The sequence below is a fragment of the Poecile atricapillus genome, chromosome 16 (assembly GCF_030490865.1).
Source record: "Poecile atricapillus isolate bPoeAtr1 chromosome 16, bPoeAtr1.hap1, whole genome shotgun sequence".
Lineage (NCBI taxonomy): Eukaryota > Metazoa > Chordata > Aves > Passeriformes > Paridae > Poecile > Poecile atricapillus.
This window is the reverse complement of record NC_081264.1, coordinates 12046508-12073835: the sequence shown is the minus strand read 5'-3', so window position 1 is coordinate 12073835 and position 27328 is coordinate 12046508. Positions and strand designations below refer to the sequence as shown.

At 47.7% G+C, this 27328-nt stretch overlaps 1 protein-coding gene across 2 annotated transcripts; it reads right to left on the bottom strand.

Moving 5' to 3' along the window:
• Positions 1–500: 500 nt before the first annotated feature.
• On the bottom strand, positions 501–27310 carry RNFT2 (ring finger protein, transmembrane 2). 2 transcript variants are annotated; one of them, XM_058851894.1, is made up of 11 exons: positions 27068–27275; positions 25642–25816; positions 24846–25305; positions 21950–22428; positions 21381–21457; positions 19801–19901; positions 17551–17704; positions 8380–8529; positions 5141–5206; positions 4082–4183; positions 501–3190 (listed from the first exon to the last, which is right to left on the bottom strand). In XM_058851894.1, exons 3-11 carry the CDS (start codon positions 24926–24928, stop codon positions 3056–3058), a joined length of 1347 nt encoding a protein of 448 aa, XP_058707877.1. In that variant the 5' UTR covers positions 24929–25305; positions 25642–25816; positions 27068–27275; the 3' UTR covers positions 501–3055. The 2 variants fall into 2 exon arrangements, with proteins under 2 accessions (XP_058707877.1, XP_058707876.1); XM_058851893.1 differs by lacking the exon at positions 8380–8529 and having other exon boundaries at positions 3049–3769; positions 27068–27310.
• Positions 27311–27328: the final 18 nt, after the last annotated feature.

Genomic DNA, 27328 nt, shown 5'->3' with positions numbered 1-27328 from the left:
GGAAAACTGAGCTGCCCTGTGAAAAATGGCCCCAGTGAGGACAGAATAGCACATAATATTCAGTTTTCCTACACAACATCTGTCCCTGATCTCAGCAGGAGCCTGCTGTGTATAGAACAGGCTACCTGAGGCTCCACACCGGATCCTGGACACACACTGTCCATGTCCAGCCCTCCTGGCTGTATCCCAGCTCCCCAGCAGGTGCACAACTTTACTTGGAGACACTTTGCCCCCAGAAAATTTGATTTTCAATCCAGGCTTCAAACTCATCCTCATTCTTGTGTAACTTTGCTGTGTGTGAGCTGAACTTTCCATCTCATCACAACAGGTGAGGAGACTCCAGCCATGCCAATTCCAGATCCAGGGAATTGTAAACACCATGGGAATTGGGCTTCCCTAGGACCAGCCAGTCTGAGGAGAGGGGAGGGATCCTCACCTGCTGCTCCTGCCTTGGGTTTCTACACCACAAAATCCAGACAAAACTGTAATTTTTCCATTACAATATTTATTTGAGTACAGGAGCAAATTTTGATGTGACTTCAGTGTCCATTCTGGGGGAATTACTGAAGTGCTTGAATTTCCCAAAGTTTTTAATATTTACAGAAAGTGACTTTGGATCTTGATAAACATTAACTGAAAACATCTGAGGATTAAATGGCTGTTATAAGTTACACCATTATTAATTAGTCACACCTTTATTAGTTACTCCCTCAGTAGTCAGAGGTGGCACCAAGCAGAGCAAACCCAGCTGCAGTGGGATTTAATTCCCTGGGTTTTTCCAGCATCCCTTTTCCAGCCATTCACCAGAGTTTATCACAAAACCCTCCCGTCCTCCTGAGTCCTGAGGCCGCTGCGAATTCCCCAGTGTCTCCCAGGGGCATTGCCAAGGGAATGACAGGCAGGGAATGCCCAATTCCTGGCGTTTTTCTGGTTACCATTGGGATGGAACTCCAGCAGGGTCACTGTGCAGGTTTCCCCCTCACCAAAGCAAGGGCAGGGCCTGTGCTCCGAGTTCCTGGAGCTCCAGGAGGCTCCTGGTCCTGGCTGGATGGGGCTTCTCTCTTTTGTAAAAGGAATTTCATATGCTGAGACTCTTTGTACATATTTATAAGGAATTTATTAAAAAAAAAAAGAAAAATAACTGTTCAATGGCAAAAAAAGGCTCCGGATTTTATTTTCTCTCTCGGAGGAATTTCCTTCCACAGCCTTCCCTGTTTTCCCATGGAAATCAACAGGTTCCCAGCAGCTCTCATTGGAACTGAAGTTTCCCCTGGATGTTTTCTGGTCCAAGAGTCATATTCCACGAGAAGGGAGGACCATCCTCCCCAAAAAGACCCCAAAACTTTAAGAATGCAAACCCACACTTTCCCTTCGATTTCCTGTCTTACTGCCAAATAAAAACTGAATTTTGAAGCAGTGTATCCCACACTTTCTGTAGAGCTGGGCTCCTACTGAGCTTTTCCTACACTTCTCCAAACACATTTTCCAGGAGCATTTAAGGTAAAAAAATCAGAATGAGAAGTAGCTTTTCAAACAGTTTGAAAGCAGAAACACCAAGCCTCAGCTTCACTGGCACTGCAGTGACACTGAGGCTTTCCAGAAACTCCCTGCCCATGGAATCACTGATTTCCCCTTTTCCTGGTGAATATTCCAGGCTGTCCAATGTAACATTTTTTATGCCCAATGAAAACCTTGCTCCCTGCTGTTCTGAACTCTCCCATCCCAAAGATAGGGAAGCTATTCCCATTGCAGAGAGCAATTAGATTCCTTGCCTTAATTCTCCACTTCCACAGGGTCCATTAGACAAGAATTTGACATCACTTTGTTTTGGAAAGTAAAGCTTTTCCTCCTCTGCTTCCCTGGACCTCCCAGGCGAGGTTTGGACTCTCCCCAGCTCGGGCTCTGCTCTCACCATTCCTCCTCAGCCACACTGAGCTGTTATTTCCAAAGGAATGCAGAGCTTTAATCCTGTTCCCATCAGCTCCCGTTTGCTTCCATTCCTCCCCTGTGCAGTTTCCATCAGCACAGACACAGCTTCCCTCCCTCAGGAGCCTCTTCCCTGATGGCTCAGGTGGGGCTGTCACCTTGAGCCATTTCCATGGCAATGAGCTGGGAAGATGCTGCTGTTCCTGATGGAGCAGAGGTGCTTTGGGGACAGGGAAAGCTCCAGAACAAACAGCAGCTCCCTCTGAGGGCTTGTGCTGCTGGAGAACCTCAGCAGAGACCCTGGCCACAGGGATGGGGTTAATTCCTGATAATTCCTGTCAGGGATCTCCTGCTGAAGCTCAAGGCTCTGGTTTTCCCTGCCAGACAGGTCCTGGCTGAGGAGCACAGGACACTGAGTTTGTGAGATGCTCTTGGTCAGGTGCTGGATTTCCATCCAGACAAACCCAACTCAGCTTTAACCTCCCTCTGCTCTCCCCAGAGACTGGGAAATCAGAAAGTCTCTTCATGAAAATTACAGAGGAAAAACATTTCCAGGGAATGTTGGGAAACTCTCCATGGGAAAGGAGAGTGTCACTTCCAGCTTCCCTGGCAGGTCCTTCCCAAGCTCCCTGTGACTTTCTGAAGGTGACAACGTGTGCCATTTGTGGAATCAGTTGGAAAAGCTGCAGCTGGGAAATCACATTTCTCCAACTGCAGCTTTGGACACGAGGTTCTGAAGCTTGGGAAGAGTTCTCAGGGAGAGGAGCTGTGTCATCCTGTAAAGTCACAGATTCAGGGAATGCAGGGCCAGGTAACGTGAAGCTCCTCAAGCAGAGCACAGCTCTGTTCAGCACTCACTGCTCCCCTGCCCTGGATGCTCAGTGTTTGTCCACACTAAAGGACAGGAAAATAGGAAACATCCCAGACCCTCTGTAACCCTGGAAGCTCCAGAAACACCCTGGAGTTCACCATAACCACCCACACCTCCCCTGCCTTCCAGGGTCAAGTTTCTGGCCAGTCACAATTGTTCAGCTGGCTCAGAGCTGGAAGAAGGACAACAAAACAACAGACAACAAAACTGAGCAGAGATCCCGGGATTTTCCAGCTGCTCCTGTGCCCAGCCCTGCTGTCAGTACACCTGGAAGTGAGCAGAGGTGGTGCCGTCCTTCCAGCAGCGCAGGGTGTCCACGGTGACCGAGCGGCACAGGGGACACGTCTTCTCCCGGTCGAACCACAGGCACAGGCACTCCTCACAGAACACGTGCTGGGGACACGGGGACTGTCACCACCAGCAGGGAGGCAGCCGGTGCTGCTGGCACTCCCAGGGTGTGGGAAATAAACCCCGCCTTGCCAAAGCTCACGGTTCATCTGGGTTTAATAACAGCACTAGAAAGGAATTCCAAAGGCCTGCAGCACCTGGGCTGGCAGGGGAGCTGAGAGGGTTTTCTCTACCACATTTCCATCCTCAGTTCCCAAGTTATCAAAGAGCTCCAATAACCTCTTCCTTCCCCTGCTCCTTGGATTTGCTTTATTCTGCAGCCCCAGGTTCCCCTTTCCCACAAATTTCAGTTTTCACCCCCCCAGCTCCTCCTCGTGCTCCTGCACTGAGCTCCCCGGGTCTCTCCAGCACACACCATCCACTCCCCGACTGGGAGAGCAGGAAAAGGGCAAGGAGGGAGCACGAGGAGCTGGGAGAAGCTGAGAACTCCTCCACACACGTGGAGTCAGCAGAAATGTCACTCCTCAAAATCCCAGCTCTGCCAAGCAGATCCAAAAGCGGCTTCTCAGGGGCTTCCAGCTCAGAAACATCTGCACAGATGTTCACAGCGAGGCTAAGAGGCACCTTTGATACACAGGATGGCTTTAATTTGATAACCCTGCTATCAAAAGGGAGTGTTAAAGCTCCCCAGCCCCCTCAGGGAAGGGGCAGGTCAAACTCTGCTCACCCCAGACCCAGGATCTGCACTGCCCACTGCAGTCCCTGCCCCTCAAGGCTGTGTCCATCCCACAGCCACCGTCACCCCATCCCAATCCAGTGGTTATCCAGGGCAATAAATATCCACCAGGAGCTGGATCAAAGCACTTCAGAAGTTCCCAGGCTGGCTGTGCCTCTCCCCACTGAAGGAATGCAAACAGGGGAGTTTTGGGGTCTTACCTGGCACAGGAGGATCAGAGGTTCCCTGAACTCTGCCTGGCAAATGGCACAGATGTCTCCTGCCTCACTGCACTGCTGGCTCGTGGCACGGACTCCATAGGTCTGCCAGGGAGAGGGGGAAAAAAACCAACCCCATGTCAAAGGATTGGAAGGGTAAATGTGCACAAAAATTGCTTTTCAGCCCCAGATTCCCCACAGGGACAGCGGTGTCGGTGCTTGGGGAAGGGGGATCTGGGCACAGAGGGAGTCTGGAGCTCTGTGCTCCCTCTTTGCCTTTCCCCTCCAGCTGACTCCATCTTTTAGGGCCTCCACTTGTGCAGCAAGGATAATGGAATTTAATGAGCTCAACAGGGAGCTGAGAGGATTAATTCAGCATCATTTGCAAGGGTGTTTAGATGGAGGGAGGTATTATTATTATTATTATTATTAGCAAGTAGACAATAGAAGAAAGAATAACAGCAGCACCCACAGGCTGCCCACTTTCCCCTCAGATACATGGAAGGTAAATGTTGCTTCTCCCACTGTAACAGATTTAGGGGAAACAGAAACCTGCTGAGGAAAAATGACCAGCCCAAGCCCAGGGAATAAGCAAGACAAGCTCCAACAAACTTTGATGAGGTTCTTTTCCTCTGCAGTCTTTGATTTTACCCTTTCAAAATGTAAGTCACTGCAGCAGATCTCAATCACTGTGGAATGCAGTGCCTGGGATAATTCCTGGGCACTGCAGGGTCTCTTTCAATGCCACTGCACATCAGGCACCACAAAGTCCTTCCCACACTCTGCACTACAAAGTTTTGTCAGCTCCTTGCAGTTGGATTAATCCACATTACACAGAGCTTCCAATCAGACAGAACAGGAACAATCTCTCACCACAGCTGGGGCAGGGCAGGTGTCAGAAATGTCCTGACATGCCTGACAGGAGCCCCCAGCTTGTCAGCCATGGGATAGAAAACACTGTTTTACTCTGTGGTCCTGATGCATGGAGCAATTTTCATTTTTATCATTCAGCAGGAACAAAGTTCCACCTCTGAGACTGCTCCTCTACGTTTAACTCCTTACCTGGGGGGTGCAAAGGACCTTCAGTGCCTTCCTGACACTTCCCACACGGCCACAGATGTCAAAAGACTGCAAAAAACACATCCCATTTTAGATCATTTTCACAAAATCTCCGTGTGTGCGTGTGTGTGAGTCCAGAAACTCGGCAAACATTCTCCAAATGGATGCTCAGAGGGGAAAAAGTAACAATGGTGCCAAAAAAGATTTCATGGTGATCATGAAATATGTAATAAATGGGAATTGACAGTGGGGAAGGGTGGCCAGAAAAGCTCTGGGAGCAGCTGATTGCAAACTGGGGACTTTACAGGACACAGAGAGGGGCTGGCACCAGGCTGTGCTGGGGACAATTGTCCACCCCACGAAGGGAAGGGCTAAAATGAACCAGTAGGGAAGGGAAGAGGAAAGGGGAAATGAGAAAGAGGAAAAGGGAAAAAGAAAATAGCTTTAAAACCTAATCCAGTCCATCTTTATGTTCCCTATCTGCTGGCAGAGCACAGGGAAAGACACTGAACCAAACAAGATGTGAAAAGGTGACAGTGCAAGGCCAGCCCTGCAGCAGGTGGGCACAGCAGGAGATTTTGGCTGTCACCTGAGGGCCAGGGAGGCTGCAGAGCTGGAGCAGCACTGCACAGGCACAGAGAGCAGGGCTGGCTTTCTGCTGCTTCTGTGGTTTTGGTGAGTGTGATTGAGTGGGCTCACTGCAGGGAATGCCAATGAGCTCATCCTGCAATGGATGTGGAGGCAAATGAAGGCACCAATAATGCTTCCAGTCAGCACAGACAGGGCTCCCAGGCTCCTTCCAGTAATGCTTCCACTCAGCAGCCATCACCTGGGGCTGCCCACTGCCTCAGATTTCCAGCTCCTACCAGGGATGGGGATCAGCCCTTTTCCACAGTGCAATTCCCAGCTTTTCCTGGATGCTTTGCTCACAGCATGACTCCAGTGCCTTTGCTCAGGTGTCTCCTCTCTCCCAGCCCATATTCCTCGCTCTTTTCTTTCCCTCTGGAGCTCCCTGCACCCCCAAAAGCTGCAGATTTCAGAGAGCAAACACCCATTTCTCACCCATTTCTCGTTGTACCAGCCATCATTTCACAACTGGGAGTGCTTCTGCTCAGGACAGGGAAAAAATACAACCTGGATGCTCTGCTTGTGAACACCTGGGGCTGTTCCACCAAACCAGAGGCTCATGAGTGCAGCCAGAGGCACCAGCACAGCCCCCAGCAGCTCCATGCAACCTCCTGGAAGTGCTCCTGCCCTCAATGCAGGGGAAGGGGACACAGCCCCAGCCCAGCCCTGGAATTCTGCCAGGGGCACAGAAGCTCTCAGTGCCAAATTGGCTTCTGTGGTTTTTCTAATGTGGTTTGTGGCTTTGCTAATGTGGATTCCTTTGGGGATATTCTCAGTGTCTCAGGCAAGGAGCTGGAGCTGCAGCTCTGGGGGCTGTCAATGGGATGGGCACAGCCAGGGCTCCGTGCCCTGCCAGGGGAGAGGAGCTCTCCCTTTCCTTTAAAGTCTTGGTGTGCACAGGGCTAACCCTGACCTGGACACAAACTTCCAAAAACAAAGCTGCTTTTCCAATCTAGACCACCCCAACACTCCCTATAAACACTTCACAGGACAGCAACATCAAGTTAACCCCTAAGGAACTGTTCCCACCTGTGCCAGGCCCTGAGGAGCCTCAGCTGGGCTCTCCTCCCACAGCCCCTGCCCCTGGCACAGCAGCTCCAGTTAAGCTCAGCCCTGGAGGTCTCAGCTCTGAAGGTGCTGGTGTCCAGTTTGGCCAGGCCTTGCTCCAGATCCCCCTGCTCTGGACACCCCAGCACCTGGGGTGACTCCTCATCCTCATCCTCATCCTCATCCTCATCCTCATCCTCATCCTCATCCTCATCCTCATCCTCATGCTCACCCTGAGCCTGCCTCACTGCTGTGGCTCTGCCCTGCAGCTGCTGGACTCTGACCCTGCCTGGGGAGCCCTTTCCCTGCCAGCTGTGGTTTTGAGCTTGGCTCCCCTTGCCCCAAGGAGCAGAATTCCCCACCAGCATCTTCCCACTGCGAGGGCTTCTCCAGGTGTGAGAAAAGGCACGTGGAACTGCATCCCTTTTCCAGGGATGGGCCACTTTTGGAAGCAGGGAACAAGAAAGATCACTTGAAATCTGTTCTTGCACACCTGAGCTGCCAAGCCAGAGGGGCAGGGATGCTGCAGCAGGTCCAGGCTATGACACCTCTGGAAGGACCAACAATCCTCCCCCAGAGCACAGAGAGAGGAGCAGAGAGAGCTGGGGCTGGAGGGGTGTGCAGGGAGCTGCTCTGGCCTCGTGTGCTCCTGTCCTGGCACGCTTTGCTCTGCTCCTGCCTTGGCTCAGACCTGCTGTGACCACATCACTTCACTGGCCATCAGCTCCTCTGCCTAATTCACTCACAAGAACTGTAAAGCCCTCGACAGGAGGGGCTGCAGGACCCTATTCCTACACAGCTACACTGTAATTCAGCATTGCTCTGCTCCTCTGAGCTGTTTCCAGCCTGGATATATTCTCTATTCTTCATTTTCCAGTGTGCTCCTGCAGAGCCAGGCACAGACAGGGATCTGGGATGGAGCAAGCCTGGCCCTTCCCGGAGGGGTGAACACCTGATTTATCACAGTTTGCTCTACCTCTGGGCAGGGTTTAACACACACCATTAAAAATACAATTATTTCTAGACCTGGGACTCCTCTAAATCCCACCTACTCATTTACAATTGTACCAACTTTGTGCTCTTATTTTTGAGGAAACACGAATCACTCCTGTCCATCACTTTTACCAACCAGACCAGGAGTGACGATGGGACCTGTTTTATCCAGGCAGGATTTGGGTGCTGCACTCAGAGCTGTGAGTGGCAGAGGAAAGCTGGGAGCCAGCCCTGGCAGTGTGTGCAGCCTGCCTTTGTGTACATCTGGAGGTGTGGAGCCGCTCCCCCAGGACCGGCTCAGCTTCTCCTGCAGCCTCTGCAGAGAGGGATTAAGAGAGCAGCAATGACTTCATGAGTCTGATGCAACACCGGGAGCAGCCTCAGATCCTCCCCCAGCCCAGCAATGCCCACATGCTGGGGAGCAGAACCGCCTCTGGCAGCTGAAGCACTGCGGTGTCCTCGGCTGCTGCTGCTGCTGCTCCCAGCACAGGGCACCAGCAAAAGGTGAATTTGTCCTGGAGCTGTGCTGCTCCCCCTGCTCCTGCCACAGCTCCCTGGGGCTGTGCAGTGCTCACCTTGCAGAGGCTGTACATGATGATCAGGATCCCACCCAGGAAGTAGCTGCTGGAGGGATCATCCCCCATGATGTATTTGTACCACAGCTGGATGGGGACCAGGGAGCGGAACAGCTGGCTCAGCTCCTCAATAATCAGATAAAACTTCCCCTGCAAGACAACCAGGCAAGTGAGACCATGATTATTATCTGGAAGTCAAAAGAGGAACATTTAATTTGTGCAGGACTGGTGTTCACTGATCACTGCACTGGTAAATGGTGCAGGGACCACACTCATGAGATGCAGTTTTCTCCTGAACTCTGTGCCTAGAAAGGATAAACATCCCTCCATTCCTCCCCTCCAGGGCTCTGTCACTGACCCAGCTACGCCACATTTTGGGATTTTAAACTTTAGAGCAGGTTCTGGATAGGCAATAAATGGTGTAGCTGGACAATGCTGCAGAAAAGCAAAGGTTAATATAGGATTAATATGATGTAAATTGTAAATATCATTATTAGTGAGAAAAGGAAAGCAAGTTCGATCTCTTTGACCTCACACCCCTTCTGAAAGTACAGGGATTAAATGTAAAGTGACCCCAGTTTTCTTGACAACTTTTTAGGTAATCCCAAAGAATCAAATTATGTTTGCCAGCATCCTTCCCCTCAGGTGTGTGTTGGCTCTTGGGCAGTGCACAGATAAAAAGGCTGGTGCTGAAAATTAAACCCTCAGGGCATTTCAAACTCAAAGGGACCAAACCTTCCTGAAGGAATGAAAGAAGGAAGGGTGGGGAGGGGGAAGTGTGCTGGTTGAAATGCTTCTGTCTCAAAAGAGACTCCAAGAATGGGCAACATCCTTTGTCAACCTTCACCAAAGCCTGAATAAGTGTGTAATTTAGGGCCAGCCCCGGTTTGTTCTGTCCCACGCTGTTTTACAGGGACAGCTGGTGGCAAACCGAGCCCAGAACAATGCTTAATCTGCAATGACATTATCTGGACTGAAAGATTCGGGTTCATCCTGTCAAAATCCTTTTATTTGCTAAGCTCCTGGAGAAGGGGAAATTCCCCTGGAATTTTGCTGTGTTGTCCCAGTTAGCTCTGTCATCAGTGATGTCATCGCAGGCCAATCACTAATTGCTGAGGTGGGGATGGGGATTGAGTCCTGGCAGCCGGGCTGGCAGCAGCCAGCGCCCTTCCCCGGGGGCTGCGATGAGATCACTCGCGGGCCATCCTGCTGCTCCCGACAAATCCAACCCTTCCGAGAGCTCCGGCACGCTCATGATCTCATGTCCCCCGGGACGTGAGTGAGGTCACACCAGCGGCTGCTTTCCTGCCATCCCCATCCCCATCCCATCCCCATCCCATCCCTACCCCATCCCCATCCCCATCCCCATCCCATCCCCATCCCATCCCTACCCCATCCCCATCCCCATCCCCATCCCATCCCCATCCCATCCCTACCCCATCCCCATCCCCATCCCCATCCCATCCCCATCCCATCCCCATCCCCATCCCCATCCATCCCCATCCCCATCCCATCCCATCCCATCCCATCCCATCCCATCCCATCCCATCCCATCCCATCCCATCCCATCCCATCCCATCCCCATCCATCCCCATCCCCATCCCCATCCCATCCCCATCCCCATCCCCATCCCATCACACCCCCATCCCATCCCATCCCATCCCATCCCATCCCATCCCATCCCATCCCATCCCCATCCCCATCCCCATCCCCATCCCATCCCTCCCCTGCTCCATCCCAGGCTGGCATTGCAGAGGGAACAGCAGCAATCCTTTGTCCAGAGCGCCTGCAATTACTAAATTAGCACAGAGCTCTCTCTCCAGCCCGTGCTGCGATGCAATCATGGTTTATTTTGGGCGCTCCTGTGGCAGAAATGACAGCGCTGTCCCCGCACTCGGCTCTGATGAAAGCTCCCAGCAAGATCAAGGCAGCAAACTTTGCTTTCTGCAGCTCATCCCTCCCACCCAGCGTCCTTCATCCATCCCGCTGTCCCCTTGCATCAGACACAGCATCCCATGGAATTCTGCTGCACTCAAACACCCGAGGTGTGAGGAAAGGTGGGGCAGGGGGCACAGCCAGGCTCTGCAGGTGGCAGTGGCAGCAAGTGACAAACTTCACTCTCCAACCACAACTTCAGAATTCCCTTATCTAAGGTAAATCTTCTGTTTCCAGTGCTAACTGCAGGGTACCAGCATTTTTTAGCAGTTTGAAACTTGGTCACAGCCTCCCAAGAGTGAAGTTTTAAGGGACGCATCCCTTGGTGCAGCCCCTTAACAGCAGCACCCACCTGACCATTAAATGTTGGTAAGTCTGGAGTGGAGCATCATTTGAACAGAATTAGAAAGTTCTAAGTCATCACATATCTCAGTGCACCACACCAGCCCCTTTTTTAAACATGGGAAGGTACCAGAAAATCAGAAATAATTCCACAAAGGGCTGCTGTAGAAGTGAGGCCCTCCTTCTGAGCCAGAAGCTTGGAAAATGAGGATTGTTCCCTACAATTTCAGCAGCAAAATGGAGATTTCTGATAGCAGCAACGAAGCACACTCAACATTCCTGTGTGCCACTTCTCAGCTCTGTTATCTCTTGGCTATCTAGGTTATATTTTTCAAAGTCAAATCTTTGTCTCAGCCTGTATTTTGTCTGAAAAATTCAGCTAATATATATATATTTTTTTTTTCTTTAAGATTAGAACTGTGTGTTATATGAAGCACAAACATCATTATTTCTCCTGTGCATCTGACTTGGCACCACAGCTTGAAATAAGGCAAGACCTGTCTCTGTCAGGTGACTTTCCCTACACTGCAAAAATCTGTGCAAATGTGGGAATTTTCTCTGGAATGCACAGTCAGTAAGGGAACTGAACAGCTCTCTAAGATCAGCAGAATCTTTCTGGTGAGCCTGTGAGGCAGCCCCAGTGCAGGAGCAGCTGAAGTGCAGAGATTGAATAGGATATTACCTGGAATTATGGCTCCTAATGAGGGTAATGTGGGTAGAGAACAGGAGAAAGGCTCAGCCTGGCCAAGGAGTGAGGAGGGCAGTGCTGGCCCTGCTGCTCTGGGGGAGCTCAGGGGGAGCTGCTGCTGCTGCTATCAAACACTTCATTAGCACACGTGGGGCTCTGCTGGGATCTAATTTTAGCAGCTCTGCTGATGAGCCTCAGATACCACATGGTGAAATTTTGATTCCTTTTCCTCAGTTAAAAATGACTTGTGTACAATCCCCCCCGTTTTTCTGAACCTCCTTCACCACACAGAAAGACCATTTTTACACTTCAAGCACTTATTTTGAAAGAGGGGAATTCAGCATTCTCACACAATTGCACTTTCCCTTGGCTCTGTACTGCACTGCCTGGTTCTGCACACTGAACATGCAACTTCTTGGTATTTTGTTACATCCTCACTGCTCGATGGCAGATCTGCATCTGATCCTCTCCTGCCATTTCAGCTCTGCTCAGAGGAGCACATTCCTAGAATTTCTTCAGTCCCTTTACGACATCAGCACTACAGAAAACACTTTTAAACCCCCTTTATTTTCAAGCTGCTGGCTGGCCTCAGGGACAGCTTTTCTCTGCATTTTCTAAATGAGAACCTGAGACACACAAAGACAAAGGTCAAGGTAAGGTTGTTTTGGTGTCCAAGCCGAGGTGTTGGGATTAGACTTTTTATAAAGCACTTCATTTTACAGTTCACATTACCATTAAAAGCTGAACCACTGACTTCAGTTTGCAGCCCTACCTGACTTTTCTAGACTCACACAGGAATTACTTGGCAAAGGAAAGGACAGGATTTAATTCTCCAGTGTAGCACTCAAGTTGAACTTGCAGAATGTTCTTCCAGCAGCCTCTTTGTTTCCTGTGAACTTTCCACTTGCTGCAACAGCTTCTTTCAATCCCTCACCTTCATCCTCGGGGTGTGGTGATGGAGGGGAGAAATCTCACAGAAAAATAACATGGAACAGTATAATTAAAAATTGAATCCCAGCCTAGAGATGGCAAAGGGGGCAGGTTGCAGCAGCAGAGGCAATGCTGACTCCCCCAGGGCCTTGCTGTGCAGCCTCTTGTGCCATAAGGCTTTGCCCCAGTGCAGGTGTGCCTCCCCACAAGGAACAGAGAGGCACAGCAAGGAATCAGACTGGGGGATGCAAGAGAAGTTGCCATGAGGCAACTGCAAGGTGTGATTAGCACTCAAGAGGAGCTCCAAGTCTCACTTGTTCTGCTGCCAGCAGCATTAGGGCATATTCTGAACCAGGGAGATGCTTGGGAAAGCTTTGGAGACCTGCTGGCAATTTGGATCAGAGGAGAGCAGGCTCTGCTGAGATTCCAGGTCATGGTGCCAACAGATCAAGTGTTGGGTAAGAGCAGTAAAACACAGCAAATTCCCAGATTTACACAGTAAACAGCGTTGTGGCATGGAGGATGCTGGTGAAAATCCACGCAGGACTAATGAGGAGTCATGTCAAGGTGGGACTAGAGGGGTAAATGAGAATTTTAGTTAGTGCACAAGGCTTCTGAAAATCACACCTTTCACATCTTAAACTGGAAAGTTACACTGGGAAAGCACTGAAGGGCAATGATTTTTAAAAAGTTCAGTAGAAGTGACTTGCAAAGCAAGTTCAGGGATGGGGACAGAGGAGTCCTCACTCTCAGTACCTGCTCTTATGCTTCAGTTAGTTTTTTAATTTTGTAAATGATAAATCCTGCACTTCTGCCTCTGGGACAGCACATCAGGCCCAGCTGCAGAAGGGAAAAGCCTTTGCAGAACATCCTGGAGAGGATCCAAGCTCACACTGCTGTCCATGAAGAGTGACTCTGGTTGGGAGTGAGCTCCCCCAAAGAGGATCCAAGGTCAGAGAGGAGAGGGGAAGGAGAGGCTGGGCTGTCACCTGCCTGGGAACACTCTGCAGCCACACTGGGAGGGAAGAGCAGGAATAAATTCCATATTGCACAGACAAGGACCAGGAACATCTTTGCCTGGGTATTTTTTATTAAACATCACCTATGAGCCAGCTCCCAGTGAGTTTTTATTTCTTCTGTGTTTCAGAGGACTCAAATGCTCCAAGAGGCTTTTATTTTCCCCCTTAGGACAAAAAAAAGATGTATTTTCAGAAGGAATATGGGAATTGATGTGCCAGGTTCATGGCACAGCTGTACCCATCTATGGCAGGAAACATGATGTACACCTGAAGGTTTTTGGTCCAAGGTCTGAGTGCAGAATTTGCAATTGCTGCCACATCCAGGCTGAGTTTTCTCTGGCAGATTTGATGAGATGGTACTTTAAAAATAAAAAGCACTAATAAAACAATCCACTTGAAACAAGCACCAAGCAAGTCTTTTCAAAGCTTCAGTGAGGGGCCAATGCCAGTGTTCCCCTGCATTTTCACACTCCTGGAAGTGCAGTCCCCTGTAACCTGGCTCTGCATTGAGCAAGCAGAGAAAATTCTTACTTAGGGCCTTTCTTATGTATCAAAATGTCCGTGGTGTCTTTGTCCCCTATAGGAATACACAGATGTAAGAACTTGAATAACAGTTTCTTACAGTCCTATTTGGTTTGATTTTCTTTCTCCCTCCCCCCATGTTTCACTCACTTCTCCAGCTCAGATTGCTGACAACATGAGGAGGGGATGGGAGGCTTGCAGGCACCTGGGATTTCCTAAGTGAAATCTTTGGCAACTGTGTCTTTTTATTATTTATTTCCTGATTTTGAATTCCACCCCCCTCAAGCTGTCATTCCTTCGCAGTGAAAATGAAAAGCTGCCCTTGATGTGTGCACAACAATGGAAGCCTCTGCAGGCCACATGGCTCCTGCAGTTTAATTTACTTTAATTCATTTTATATTGAACAAATGATCTTATTTGCCTTTTTTAATGGAGAGCCTTCAGCCAAGCCCCCCCTTCCAAAGGAATGATGAGCTCAGCTGTTACTGAAACTTGTGCCCAGCTCGGTGTCCCTGTCACAGCCTGGGGGGAGGGAGGGACACCTCCAGCCACAGGCAGGATCCTTCTGGAAACCACAGAGCTGGGAGAGCAGGCTGACCCTGCCAGTTATTTCCTTTTCCTGCTTTTCCCTCCAATTCACAAACTCTTCTTTCCCTGCATTCCAGCCTGACTGGAGTCTCACAGCCTCTCTTGGTGCCTCTGTTTTCCAGGTTGGTTTGGAACCTGGGAAAGTCTGGGACTGTTTTGTCAATTTTTCAGTCTTTCCTCACTCTTTGGAGGAGTTGTTTGCAAAGATCTTAAGTTTCTGAGTTACTCAGGCTTGGAGAACTCTGGCTGGTTGTACCCTCATAATAAAGCAGCTCTCATCCTTCACACTTCAAGCACCCATATCATGGGTTTTGCCCACTGTGCAAAGACAAACTTTTTCTGCCCCTCAATTTCAGTTTGTTTTTTCCCAGTTAAAGCATAAACTGATGCTACAAATCACAGAAATTTACACCAAAATTTGCCCTTCCTGTGATGAGCCATACTAGGAAAACAAGACCCAGGTATTTTGGATGGGGGGAAGTGAGTGTTCTAACCCAGATTTTTCATGTGTTTACCTTCAAAATGAAAAGATGCACCCAACTGATCTAAGCAGAGTTTAGTGCTATTCACTGTTTTCATTGATGATCTTGATGGAACAGAGTAATGTACACCTGGCATTAAACAGGGAAAGGCTGTAAATACACTGGAAAGAAAGTTTATATCCCAAATTCACCTTGACAGACTGGAGAAATGGTCTGGAAAACAAGGAGGGAATGAAGACAGTCCAGAAGAGAATAATAAGATCTGGAATTAACAATCTCGGAGAAAAGACTCAAAAAATTGTTGGTGCTCAGTCTCTACAGACAAGGGAGATATGAAGACTGATAAATAAAAGCCACTCAGTATTCAGAGAAGACCAAAATCCCAAGGAGCAGCAGGAAAAGCCGGACAAGCTTTGCAAGTGCCTTTGAACTTCCAAAATGAGGCAAACCTGAAGAGCCAGCTCAGAGGCTGAGTGCAGGATGATCAAAGTTCCCCACATCCCATCCATGGGCAAGTTTCAGGATCTGCTGCTGACTGCCAGCAAAAGGAGACTGCAAGGGAGCTCAGGATGAAATCCCTCTGTGCTGAACTCCAGCCCTGAGAGTGCAGCAACCTCCACTGCAGGGTCTCTACCAGGGGAGCAAGAGGCTGCTGCTCTGAGTAGTTATACTGGCACAAAAACCTCTCACTGCATATAAATCCCCATCCTGGAAAAATCCAGCTCTACTGAGTTAAATTTATATTTCTCCAGCAGCCTGTTACCATTAAGTGACAACTAACCAGAAGTTCATGAACTCCAAGCTGGGCTTCAGGTGGAAATACTACTTGGAGGAAGAGAATAACTTTGTATCTGGCAAGTATTCAGATAAAAAACTTGCTAAAAATTTTGGTCAAACTTAATGTGCCTAGATTGCACTAGAAGTGTTCTGAGCAAAAGCTGCCATTTAAATCCCTCACCTGAGCAAATCAGGAGTCAGCTGGGTCAGCAGGCTCTGGGAAGGAGCTCAGCTACGTGATCACAATTATCATTTCCATGGTGTCCTGTGGTTCTCCTGGAGCCCTCCCATCCCAGTTTGATCTCACTTAATTTGTTCCACCAGATCTCATCCTTGGCTGGATTAAGGGCTGAGGAGTGGGGGAGAGAACCAAACCCAGATCTGGTGGTGGGTGACAGCAGCACCAGGGGACAGCGAGACCATCCACAACATCCTAAGACCAAAAAGGGGCTTTAAAAAAGTGAGACACATTGCTCTCCAGAAAAAGGTATTAAAAATGAAGCATCTGTGCTCTGAGTCATTACAGGCCCTTGACAGATGTGATCCTACCAGCCTCTCACTGGAGCTGCAAATAAAGACCCCTTCTCTTTCTTCTCTCCCGACAAGGATTAATGAGTACTTGGGATGGCTCTCAGACAAGCAAGCAAAGGCTGTGAACCTTTTCCAACACTGCCATTTATCTTGGGAAGACTATTCACATCACTTCTCCCTCCCTCCCCAGCCTGGATTATGCTCTGACCCAGCACATTAATCTCCCAAAATATAATAATAATAATAGAAGAAGGAAGGGGAAAAAAAAAAAAAAAAGAAAAAGCTGGACAGTTGCCAGAAATAAATTAATAACCATCTCAGATAGCCCTGCTGTGCAGGAACAAACTGCTCAACTCCCCTGCCACCCATGTCATTTCTAAGGAAAACTATTCCCAGTTTAGATAGCCCCTGAAGTGCCCTGCCTGAGACTTTCAGCAATTGATGCTGGTACCTTGCAGCCTTTCATCCCAACACTGCCAGGAAGTTTCTTTACCAAATGCAAATAATACACATTGCTATATCTGCCCCTGAAATGTGGACACTGCTGAGTGGAGGAAGAGGCAGCATGAGAGAGCTGTAAAAGTAAAAACATATCTAAAGGTGTTTTAAGAGAAATCCTTCACATATTTAAATGTTCATGAAGCCATATGTAAGCTTAGCCTGACTTTTAAAAGTTTCTCACTACATTCTCTAACTAAAATATTTCTTCTCCCATGGTTAGAACTGGTGCTGTCTTTTGTGGCATCAGTAGCTTCAGTTTAACCCAGTTACTTCTTTGACTCAAGTGGGAAGTCAAAGAGACAAATACTGCAATTTCTTCCCAGGAAATGAAGAGGTTCCTGCTTCAGAAATATGAATTTACAGAGATTACTCAGAAAACAAGACTTAAAGTCAGTGAGAAAAGCTGAGAAAATCTGGCTGTTAGCACTGCTTCCTCCCCAAGCAATGCTCACCTCACCTCTCTGGACTTTAATCACTGCTGCCAGCACCAAACTCTTGCTCAGGTCTGTGATGGCTCAAAAAACAACCCCCAGTCCCAGGGTGACTTTCTGCCAAAGGTTTATCAACAGATTTTAATGTTTTTATTCTTCCATCCATATTTGGCCCTGGCACAGGGTTCACAGAGAAGATGTGGCTGTCCCATCCCTGAAAGTGTCCCAGACCAGGCTGGACAGGGCTTGGAGCCCCCTGGGACAGTGGAAGGTGTCCCTGCCATGGCAGGGGTGGCACTGGGTGGGCTTTAAGGTCCCTTCACACCCAAACCATTCCATGATTCTCTGATTCCATGGTGCAAACGTGTGGTAAAGGTATCAGATTGTCAAAGACAAAGGTTTGTGCCTCAAGAAGGGTCTCCTACCTTTGACTTGACAGCGAGGATGATCTTGGGCAGGGCCACGATGAGGCATTTCAGGGCAATGGTGAGGTACTTCAGCACAAAGTCTGCAATGCCCACAATCCACATGAGGTCAAAGAAGTCCAGCCTGTCCAGGTTGGGTTTCAGGAATATAAGGCTGAAAGAGACACCAAAGCTCAAATACCACAGAGGAGAAGCTTGTTCAAGCTCCTTGTATTCACTGCTGGCTGGACAGAGCCCAGAAATGCCCCTGAACCTCAGGGAAGTTCTCAAGGGCAAGAGGAGGAAGACACACAAATGAGATCTGTGCTTCCTCTGGGCCTCCTGACTTGGCTCTTGCCCACTTCTACTGAGGCCAGCAGGTTTGTCCACTGTCACAAAACAGGACCCAAACACCTGTAAAGTCTGTTCTGGAGAACAGCAGTCTCCATAACCTGCCTTTCCCTGCAGCAGAGCCTCTGGTGTGCTGACAGTGCCCTCAGTGCACAGGGATGCTCCGTGGTGTCCCAGTGCCACAGCTCATCCTGGGAAATCCTGCTCACAACAGTTCTGATTTCTGGGGAAGGGGGACACCCCCACAGCCCCTGAGGCTGCTTTGCCACAGGGGCACAGCCCCTAAACCTATTGTGCACACCAAACAAAGTGGTGACACAGGAAACTCTGCACCAGCCACGGCAGAAAGGTGAGGACTTCACACGTGTCATGCTCTGAGAGTGGCCACTGCCTAAAGCACAAAAGCTGGGCTCTGTTAATACTCTTACCTGAACCAAAGATCCAAAAATTAATGCCCCTTACATAATGTCATTTACTGGGCTGAACATTTGCTGCTTAAAAAAGTGAGATCTGGGACAGCAGAATTTCATCCAGCAATGGGCAGGAGCTACTGGCCTGAGCAATAATGAGAACTAGACCCTACTCATGCTGAAAAAACAGGATTCACCTTCAGGATATTTACCTGCTAAAGATTCATGGTAGAAAGCAAAAACGTAACAGTAAAAAATAAAATAAAAATAAAATAAAAAAAAAATCAAAGTAAAAAGTAAAGTAACCAACCCAAAATGAAAAGCCTGAACATGAATTTAAAATACTCACAACACTGGCACAGCACAACAGGTAAAATTACACCCTAAAAACAGAAACAGAATCAGAGACTTTACTACTATTCATGCACTAGAAACAAGAAAAAAAAAATCAGGAAATGAAAAATAAGCCAGAAGGAAACAAAACTGAAGCAGACATTTCTAATTTGACAAGCCTGGCTTTTGAGTAGTCCCAGGTCCCCACACAGCAAGCAAGAGATACACCAGCCTGAGCATAACACCAGTGCAGCACCCACAGGAACAGGGCTTTTCTTGGAGCTGTGGCCCAGCCCGTCCACTGGTGATAAACCACATTCTAAACTGTCTGTAGGATGGCCCCAAATTGCTAAAATCCCTTTATTTTAGATGATCTAGCCTTTTTTTAAACTAGTGTCATTCATGCTTTTAACCTTGACCACCTTAGGACACAGTTACCCTGTGGTGCAAAGAGATTTCACTTTCACACCTTTCTGCCATTCCTGCTCCTTTCCACTCCCTCCCACAAGCTCCACCCAGACAATCCCATGGCTTGGCCCTCCCACTCAGACCCAAACATTCAAACCTTCTCAGCTCTCCCACTTTCCCTGGCCCCTGCCCATCATTATTCCTGGCTGCTTTATAGCAAGTGCTGAACCAAATCCATTAGCACAAAACTTTCTGTATTTGAGAACTAATTCAGTCAGGATTTTTAAGGCAAGGCTATCCTAATTACCTCAGATCCAAGTGCCTCCAAGCCCTGAGAACACTGCAGTAAAACTGCTATTTCATCTGTCCTACACTCCAACTGTGATAGACTGAAAACATCACAGGAGAGGAAAATCAGTGGGTCAGTTCCTCACCTGCCTCTGACCTCTGCACTTTACATTCATCTGCAGGGGTCAAAATGGGAATTCAGAGGTCATTTTTGAAATGGATCCACCTTGCTCTGACACCATCACACCCTGGCCCATTTATACACTGCTTGTGTCTGTTATTGACAGGAGTATAATCCACTGCTAAGGTGACAGACACACTCTTTTCCTGCTCTGGGAGATATTACAAAGATGTAACAAAGACAGCAGATCCTTTAGGCACACACACCTCCTCCCATTGTGTGGGGAAATGTGGGCTTCCCTTTTTTCCTCCCTGGCAAGTATCACCTGCTCCCATCCTGTACAATGTCGATTTTGCTCACCTGTTGTAAAGCTGCTGAGAGCTGAATGTGTAAAGCAAGTACAGGGTGTTTCCAGTGAGAAAGGCCAGGATCCACAACACAACCAGCACTGATCTCTTCTCCTGAGCAAGGAAAAGAAGCAGAGTTACTTCAGCTCAAAATCTCAATACTTGAGCCTTCAACTGCTGAAAAATCCAGCCCAGGGGATGCAAATACGTAACCAAGTATTCAGTAATTAGTTCATTTATACAGGACTAAGAAGTAGTCTGCAAGGTAAAGACACATAAACACAAGCAAAAATGCCTCTCAATCAGGTCACCTTGTCAATGGAAATTAATTTAAACAAGCTCATGAAAATTACAGCCTTACTTGCAGAATGCATCTTCAAAGTTGGGATCTTTCTTGGGACACCCAAAATCTCCTGATATTTAAGATGAAGTATGATAAGCAGATTAAAAAAAGTCCATTCCACGTATTGTCCTAAATTCTGAGCTGTCACCTGGTTGGAGTGACAATTCATCAAAGGGGTATTTTATAAATAGGTCCAAAGTTACACAGTGGAAGGCTCAGCTAAATCAAATACACCTCACCACTACATGGTGAGGGTGTTATCCTAAAGCATGGAGGTTCTGGAACATCCATTTTTGATTGAAGAAATAATTAAAGGTGAAAAGAAGCGGAAATTTTGCATTTCAACATATATGGAATGTTACAGACAAGCTGGATGGCAGAAGGTGCTGTCCTGGGTCTTGGCCCTTGACAACTTTGGGGAGTAAATTTTATTCCTGAGAGGAGAGCACCCACCATTTTTCTTGTGAGCTGATTTATTAAGAAAGGAGGTCTCTGTAGCTGTTCAACAGCCAGGACTGTTGGGCTGAGATTTAAAGCAGGCAGATGAAGGGGCACACTGCTGGAAGGCCAGAGGTGCAGAGTGCAAGGCAACAGCAATCTGTTACTGGGTTGTGCCATTTATCTGTTCATTCAGTGCTGGATCTCACTGATTCCACTGCTGCTGGTAGATACAAGCATGCACTTGTGCCACCCATGCCATTTAAACAAAAAAGCAGCTCTATCCTTGTGCTGTTAGTGCTGTTGAACTGTCCTCTTGACACAGAAGATCAGAAGACCTGAGAAGATCTGCTGGGTTCTTTATATTCTAAGCACATTATGCATAGAGCATTATAAAGCTACTAGCAAGCAATACATCTACGAGATCTTTCAGCTGAACATCTCAAAACATTATCTAAATGCTAATAAGCTAAATCTCATCATTAACAAGTCAAACAGGCTTCAGCATCTCTGCTGCACGTGATGGGGAACCAAGATGTAGAGAAGTGCTGGAACAGGCACTGCCAGGCAGAGGGAGATTATGACATCCCAGATCTGTCCTCTATTTGTTTTACTATGCCACACTTTCACAAAAACCAGGATAGTGACTTTGGGAGAGCATCAGTGGGGAGAGGCAGGAAGAGGAAGACAGATCTGTACACATATAAATGCATTCAGCCCTACACTGCAATCGAAGGTTCAACAGAGATACTATTTTGTGCATGGAAAATGATGTTTGCTGGGAACAGAAGAAGGCAAAATGCTGGACTCACCTTCAGAGCCACCTGCTCTCGGAGCGTGGAGTTGGCGTAGGCAAAGGTGCTGGCCATGCCAATGCACACAGCAATTCCTGCAGGGAAAGGCTCTGTCAGAGAGTAACTGCTGATGCTGTTGGACTTGATTTCACAACCACCACCCTACCAGCAGGACAAGAGTCTCATCCCTCTGAACCCTTCTGTGCTGCACAGAAATCTTTGCCATCACCAATATAAGTCTCCCCATCTCTCCTAGAGAGAGCTCTGAGGGAGAAGCCTCGGTAACATCCCCAGCCTCACAGGAACGCCAAGGAGGAATCAGGGAAGGGAACAGGACTGGTCAGGACAGGATGGATGTGACCCACATGGAAACAGCTTGCTCTGAGATGTGACCCACATGGAAACAGCTTGCTCTGAAAGTAGGGTGAATTTATCACACACATTATCCCATGCATTTGAGAATGTTCCCTTCATGCTACACTCCATCTGGACACTGTCACATGGATAAATGTATCAGACACCAGAGCCTGATAAAGTCTCCCAACCACTCCCTAACCACAGTTCACAAAGCTTTGACAAATGCTCACCGAGCTTGTGCTGGAAACAAACTTTAGCCAGGAGGATCAAGATGAAGGGAAGTCCCTTCTGCAGCCAACCGACCACAGCTTTCAGCTCAGAGAGGGCCGGGGCCGGGGTCCCGGCCGGCTCCTCGGTGCCCTCCTCGGCGTGGCCGTGCCGGTCGCCCCCCGCCATGTGCAGCAGCGAGGAGCCGCGGTGGTGGCCGTGGTGGAAGTGATGGGCCGGGGTGCGATGGTGGAACGGGGCCCCCTCAGCCCGGCCGGGCCCCTCGTCCCTCGGGGCTGGCATCTGGATAAACACCTCCCCTCCTCCGGCCGCCGAGCCCAGCACCAGCCCTGAGGGGAAGGGCGCGGCGGCCATGGAGGCCGAGGGGATGCCGGCCAGCCCCGAGAAGAGCTGCTGAGGGGAGGAGGCCTCGGCCTTGAGGCTCTCGAACACTCCGCTTTCATCCACGCTGGCCTCCGAGCTGACAGCCTGGCTCCGGTTCCTGCAGCGGGCACAGGGTGCAGCGCTCAGTGAAAAGGGTGTGGGCAGCTCGCTGGTGTTTCAGTCCAGAGCTCCTCACACCAAGGCCTCCAGGTGCTTTTCCCTCTATTTTCTGTCGGGAAGTCACAGTGCAGAACTAGAGACCGGTAACTAAACAATATCAGAGAACCTCTCCAGACCTGACCAGAAGGCATCAGTTCCTTCACCAAGGAATGAAGCTCCCAAACACTCTGTTTGCTTTGGGAAAAAACTGAGAAATAATACGTCCAATATCAAATCCAGTGTCTTCTATAATGATTTGAGCATTTAAAGAAAAACATACAAAACCTCACCTGACACAGCACCACCAAGTCGAGTCATATTATAAACACACAAATTAACCAAGCTAACTCAAAGCAATGACCAACCCCCAAAATCCTCTGTCTTTACTTTGGGACAATCACTACCTGCCCACTGGTGAACTGAACCAGAAGAGTCAGAATCACCAGGGGAAGAGAAGCCTTGAGAGCTGCTTGCTCTGACCAGACACAAAAATGAAGGATGGGTCCAGATAAATTATTTTATTTTGGTATTTTTGGTGAATTGGGCATGGATGTACCCAAATTACTGGGCACTGGACAGAACCAATTCTGGCACTGATTCTTCCCTGAGCATGCTGGAATACAGCCAGATGCCAAAAAGAAAGTCTAAATACCTTTATCCTAACAGCAAAAGACAAGAGGGTTTTTTTTTTCTTTACTACCAGTCAATACAGGGAAAGTTTAGGTAGGAGGGAAGAATGCAGGTAACAAATAGAATGATCAGCAGGCAGTAAATGCCTGACAGACAGCAAACACTGCTCTAACCTGCAAAAGGAGGGTGAACAATAAACAAACCTCAGCAAGAGGCAAAGCCCACAAATAAGGCGTGCTGCAGAGCTTTGGTCTCTCCTGATTCGAATCCTGGGAGATCTCTGACTTTAGGAATAGAGCTTACAAGTTGAGACAGCACACCCAGGGCCCTCAACCCTCTCTCCCCCAGGGGTCCCAAAGCCTCCCCAGGGCACAGAGCTCTGCCTTTCACCTCCCTCTGGAGACACCTTCAAAGCTCTCTGGCCAAACCTTCTCACTAAGCAAACTCCTAATAAGGCTTTTTATAGCTGCACCCCATTCCCACTGTATCTCCACAGGCTCCTGCAAGGAATCAAGTCAACAAGCACACCTCTTTCTGGTCCAAAATATTCATCAGCCAGGTCCTTAAACTCACACCTAACATTACAATTCAGAGATGTATACACAGCTTAGGACTGGGAATGTAACAAACAGCCTGGCAGAAACCCAGTGCTACAAATAAAGACACAACTATCCTTTGGAATAATATTACCAGCATGCACGAGTGTGCTTTCAGCAGGAAGGAATCAATCTGTGACATATTTATAAACAAACAAGGTTTGTTTGTTGAAATTGTGAGGCTGCTGAAGTTAACAGAAGTAAAGACCAGTGGCAACAGCACTTCCTCCTACAGTTAGAGAAACTTCAGCCTCTGTTCCTGACTATGTATTCACCCTGCTAAAAATCAGAAGCATCATGCAGGAAAAAACTTTCTTTCCCCCTGAAAATAAAAATGGTTACATGCTAGCAATGGCCATGACATAAGGCTTCAACTCTAATTGGAAAATTGCTATAGAAAATGAAATATTTACTAATGATCTTTCACTTATAATATCAGCTCAAACAGAGCAATGAAATTTGTTAGTTCCATCTTTGTCTTGGAGTAATTAGATTAGTTTCTTCTTTAGGAATAAAAATAAAAAAGGTCATACTCTAACTCTGGGAAAGCACCAGGGAATATTTAGTACCAGGACAACAGTGGCAAGGCTCCCTTGCTGATGTTATAATTACAGAAACAAATTAGAGATATTCTACTTATAAATACTCACATACATGGAGATAGATACAGACTCTGGGAAGATGTAAAGGGTCACCCAAACTTTTTATAAAACACTAAATCAGAGAAGTTGGGAACTTCAGACCATCAGATTTTCTAAACAGCCAAATAAGAGAAGTGTAAATGGTTCCTGTTCCCAAGGTCAATCCTTGCACCCTGACAGTGCTCAGGGTCCGCACAGCACTGGGCCATGAATCCAATCCCTCCTCCAGAGCTCCATACATCCTGCCCATGCTCAGCTGGCTGCCAGCTGTGCCATCCTGGATCCTCCTGAAACACTGTGCTTGGCAGCAAATCAGTAACCGACAGGAAGGAGAAAAGTAAATTTGTCTCAGGAATCCCCAGACTCAGCAGAAAGCCTGCCCACACCACACACACAGGAATTTGATGTCTCTATCAATTTTGAGCTTTTACCTTCTGAAACACCCCCTTAAATCAGAACACCCCTCTTGGGAGAGGAACACAGAGGAAGGAGGAAGGGGAAGGATTTACCTTTCAGGAGGCACGGTGTCAGTGTTGCTGCTGTGCCGCCTCTGCATTTTCCTCAAAACCCTAAAACACAACACGCTCAACATGAACCCTGCGGCTCAGCAAATCCCAGTGTGGCTACTGGCACAGGCCCTGGGGACAGAGGGCTCTGGGACCCGCTCAGATGGGGACATGGCTGGCAGGAATCATTTGCTTCTGTGACAGAGCATCTCCAGCTCCCATTTGTTTCTTGGTACACTCGAAGAGACAACTTTGAGTGGCAAATGGGGGCACAAAGGTGTCCAGGCTGGGCAGGAATCAGTCAGGTCCCACTCTGCAGGCAGTGGCAGTCACCAGGAGGGATGGCATGTCCTGGCAAGGAACATGGGCACATCTAACAGGGGCTCTCAATGGGACTCAGCAGCCTCTTGGGAAATGAGATCCCATCTTCCTCTTCTGCAGGAACTTTCTTGGCAAAGCAAAACTGAGAGGGAGGAAGAAAAAGAAAATGTGTAAACATTTTTAATGAAGAAAACCACAATTCACTCATGACAATATTCTTTCAAACCAGTAACTCATTAATTTTAATCTACAGAAGTGCCATTTGCAAAGTCTGGACAATAGCCCCAGAGTACAATAGCTACTTAATAAAATGTAAAGACTAAGATCTAAATATTCTTGAATATAAAAAGTTACAACATTATTCATAAAAAGTTACAACATTACCCATAACATGTGATAATATGTACATAAATGTGTAGCCCATGTGTAAAGGCACAATGGCTCTGGGAAGGTTTGCAGCTGTCTCAAAGCACAGTACCTGAACAGCAGCTTCATCCAGAGGTGAAAGGTGCCACACAGGGAGAGATGGAAGCCCAAGAGCGTGCAGACATTCACAGATGGAGCGCTTCAGACAGTCCAAGCCAGTCCAGACTCCAAACTCATCGCAGGTCCTTCGAGCCGCTGTCTGCCAGCACCAGTGCTCACACGCCCACCTGGAGGAAGCACATGCACAGAAGGGTTTTAGCTCCCCCTCTCCCTGGGAAAGGCAGAGAGGTGCAGGAAGCCTGGTGCTTCAAGAGCCCATGTGCATGACCCAAAATGCTGCTTCTCTCTGGGACTGCCCTGCTCCCCACACGGGCACTCCCTGGGAGCGCTCCCAGAGCTGAGCTCTGCCCTCTCTGTGCCCCTGCACACACGTGTGTGTCTGTAATCAACAGAGACATAGATGTGTTTATATGTGCTGCACATGTACCACAGGATATATCACACACATATATCACAACATGTCTTTTGTATACACATCTGTACCTACACATATGTATGTGTACATGTATATACACATACTTACATATACATTGATGTGTAGGCATAGATCTGTGGATGTACACCTAAATATATTATTAGCACTATTATTATTAGATTATTATTAATTATTATTATTAAATATATTATTAGACTATTAGCACAGTCCTAGACATATACACATATATATAGATACATATACATATTATATATATGTATAGATATACATAGATGTACATATATCTACATACATACATATATATCATATTTCTACAGACATATCTATTAATATGGTTCTACACATATATATACATATATACACATATATATGTAATATATGTAGACATACATAGATATATAGATATATACATACACATATATAGATATACATACACACATACATATAAATACTATTCTATACATACACACATATACATATATATGTGTAAGTGTACATACATGTATATACAGACATATCTATTAATACAGTTCTATACATATATATACATATATACATATATACATCTATATATATACACACATGTATATACCTAATATACATATACAGACATAGAGAGATATATATACATACACACATATATATAAATACAATTCTATACATACACATATATACATATATATGTATAGGTATACAGACATGTATATACATCTATACACAGACATATACACCTATATGCATATATATACATATAAATACAATTTTATGCATACATATATATGTATAGGTAGACATACAGCTATATACACAATACATAGATATGCATACATATATACATACATATATATACACATACATACACACACATATATATACATACATATAAATACATACATACATATATAGATATATACATATATAGATAGATATAGATATAGATATAGATATAGATATAGATATAAAGGAATACAATTCTATACACACACACAGAGACACAAAGCAGGCCTTTTTTTGCGGTTAGGTGAGGAAAGGAGATTCCCGCTGGAATCCGTGGCGCAGTGCCCCGGCCCAGCCCGGCCCAGCCCGACCCCCGTACCCAGTGCCTCGGCCCCCGCTGTCGGTGCCGGTGCCGGTGTCGGTGCCGGTGTCGGTGTCGGTGTCGGTGCCGCCCCGCGCACGCCCGATCGCGGCTTCCGCCGCCGCCGCCCCGCGGGCGGAAGCGCTGAGGCGGCGCCGGGGCCGC

Excerpts from the sequence above, each read along its gene's own strand:
- RNFT2 (XM_058851893.1), bottom strand. The coding sequence starts at position 24,928 with ATGTTGAGCGTGTTGTGTTTTAGGGTTTTGAGGAAAATGCAGAGGCGG. Across the intron at positions 19,902-21,380 it reads GAGAGCAGGTGGCTCTGAAG|GAGAAGAGATCAGTGCTGGT; the intron begins GTGAGTCCAGCA and ends TTCCTTGCTCAG. Across the intron at positions 5,207-17,550 it reads TCCTCGCTGTCAAGTCAAAG|TCTTTTGACATCTGTGGCCG; the intron begins GTAGGAGACCCT and ends TGTTTTTTGCAG.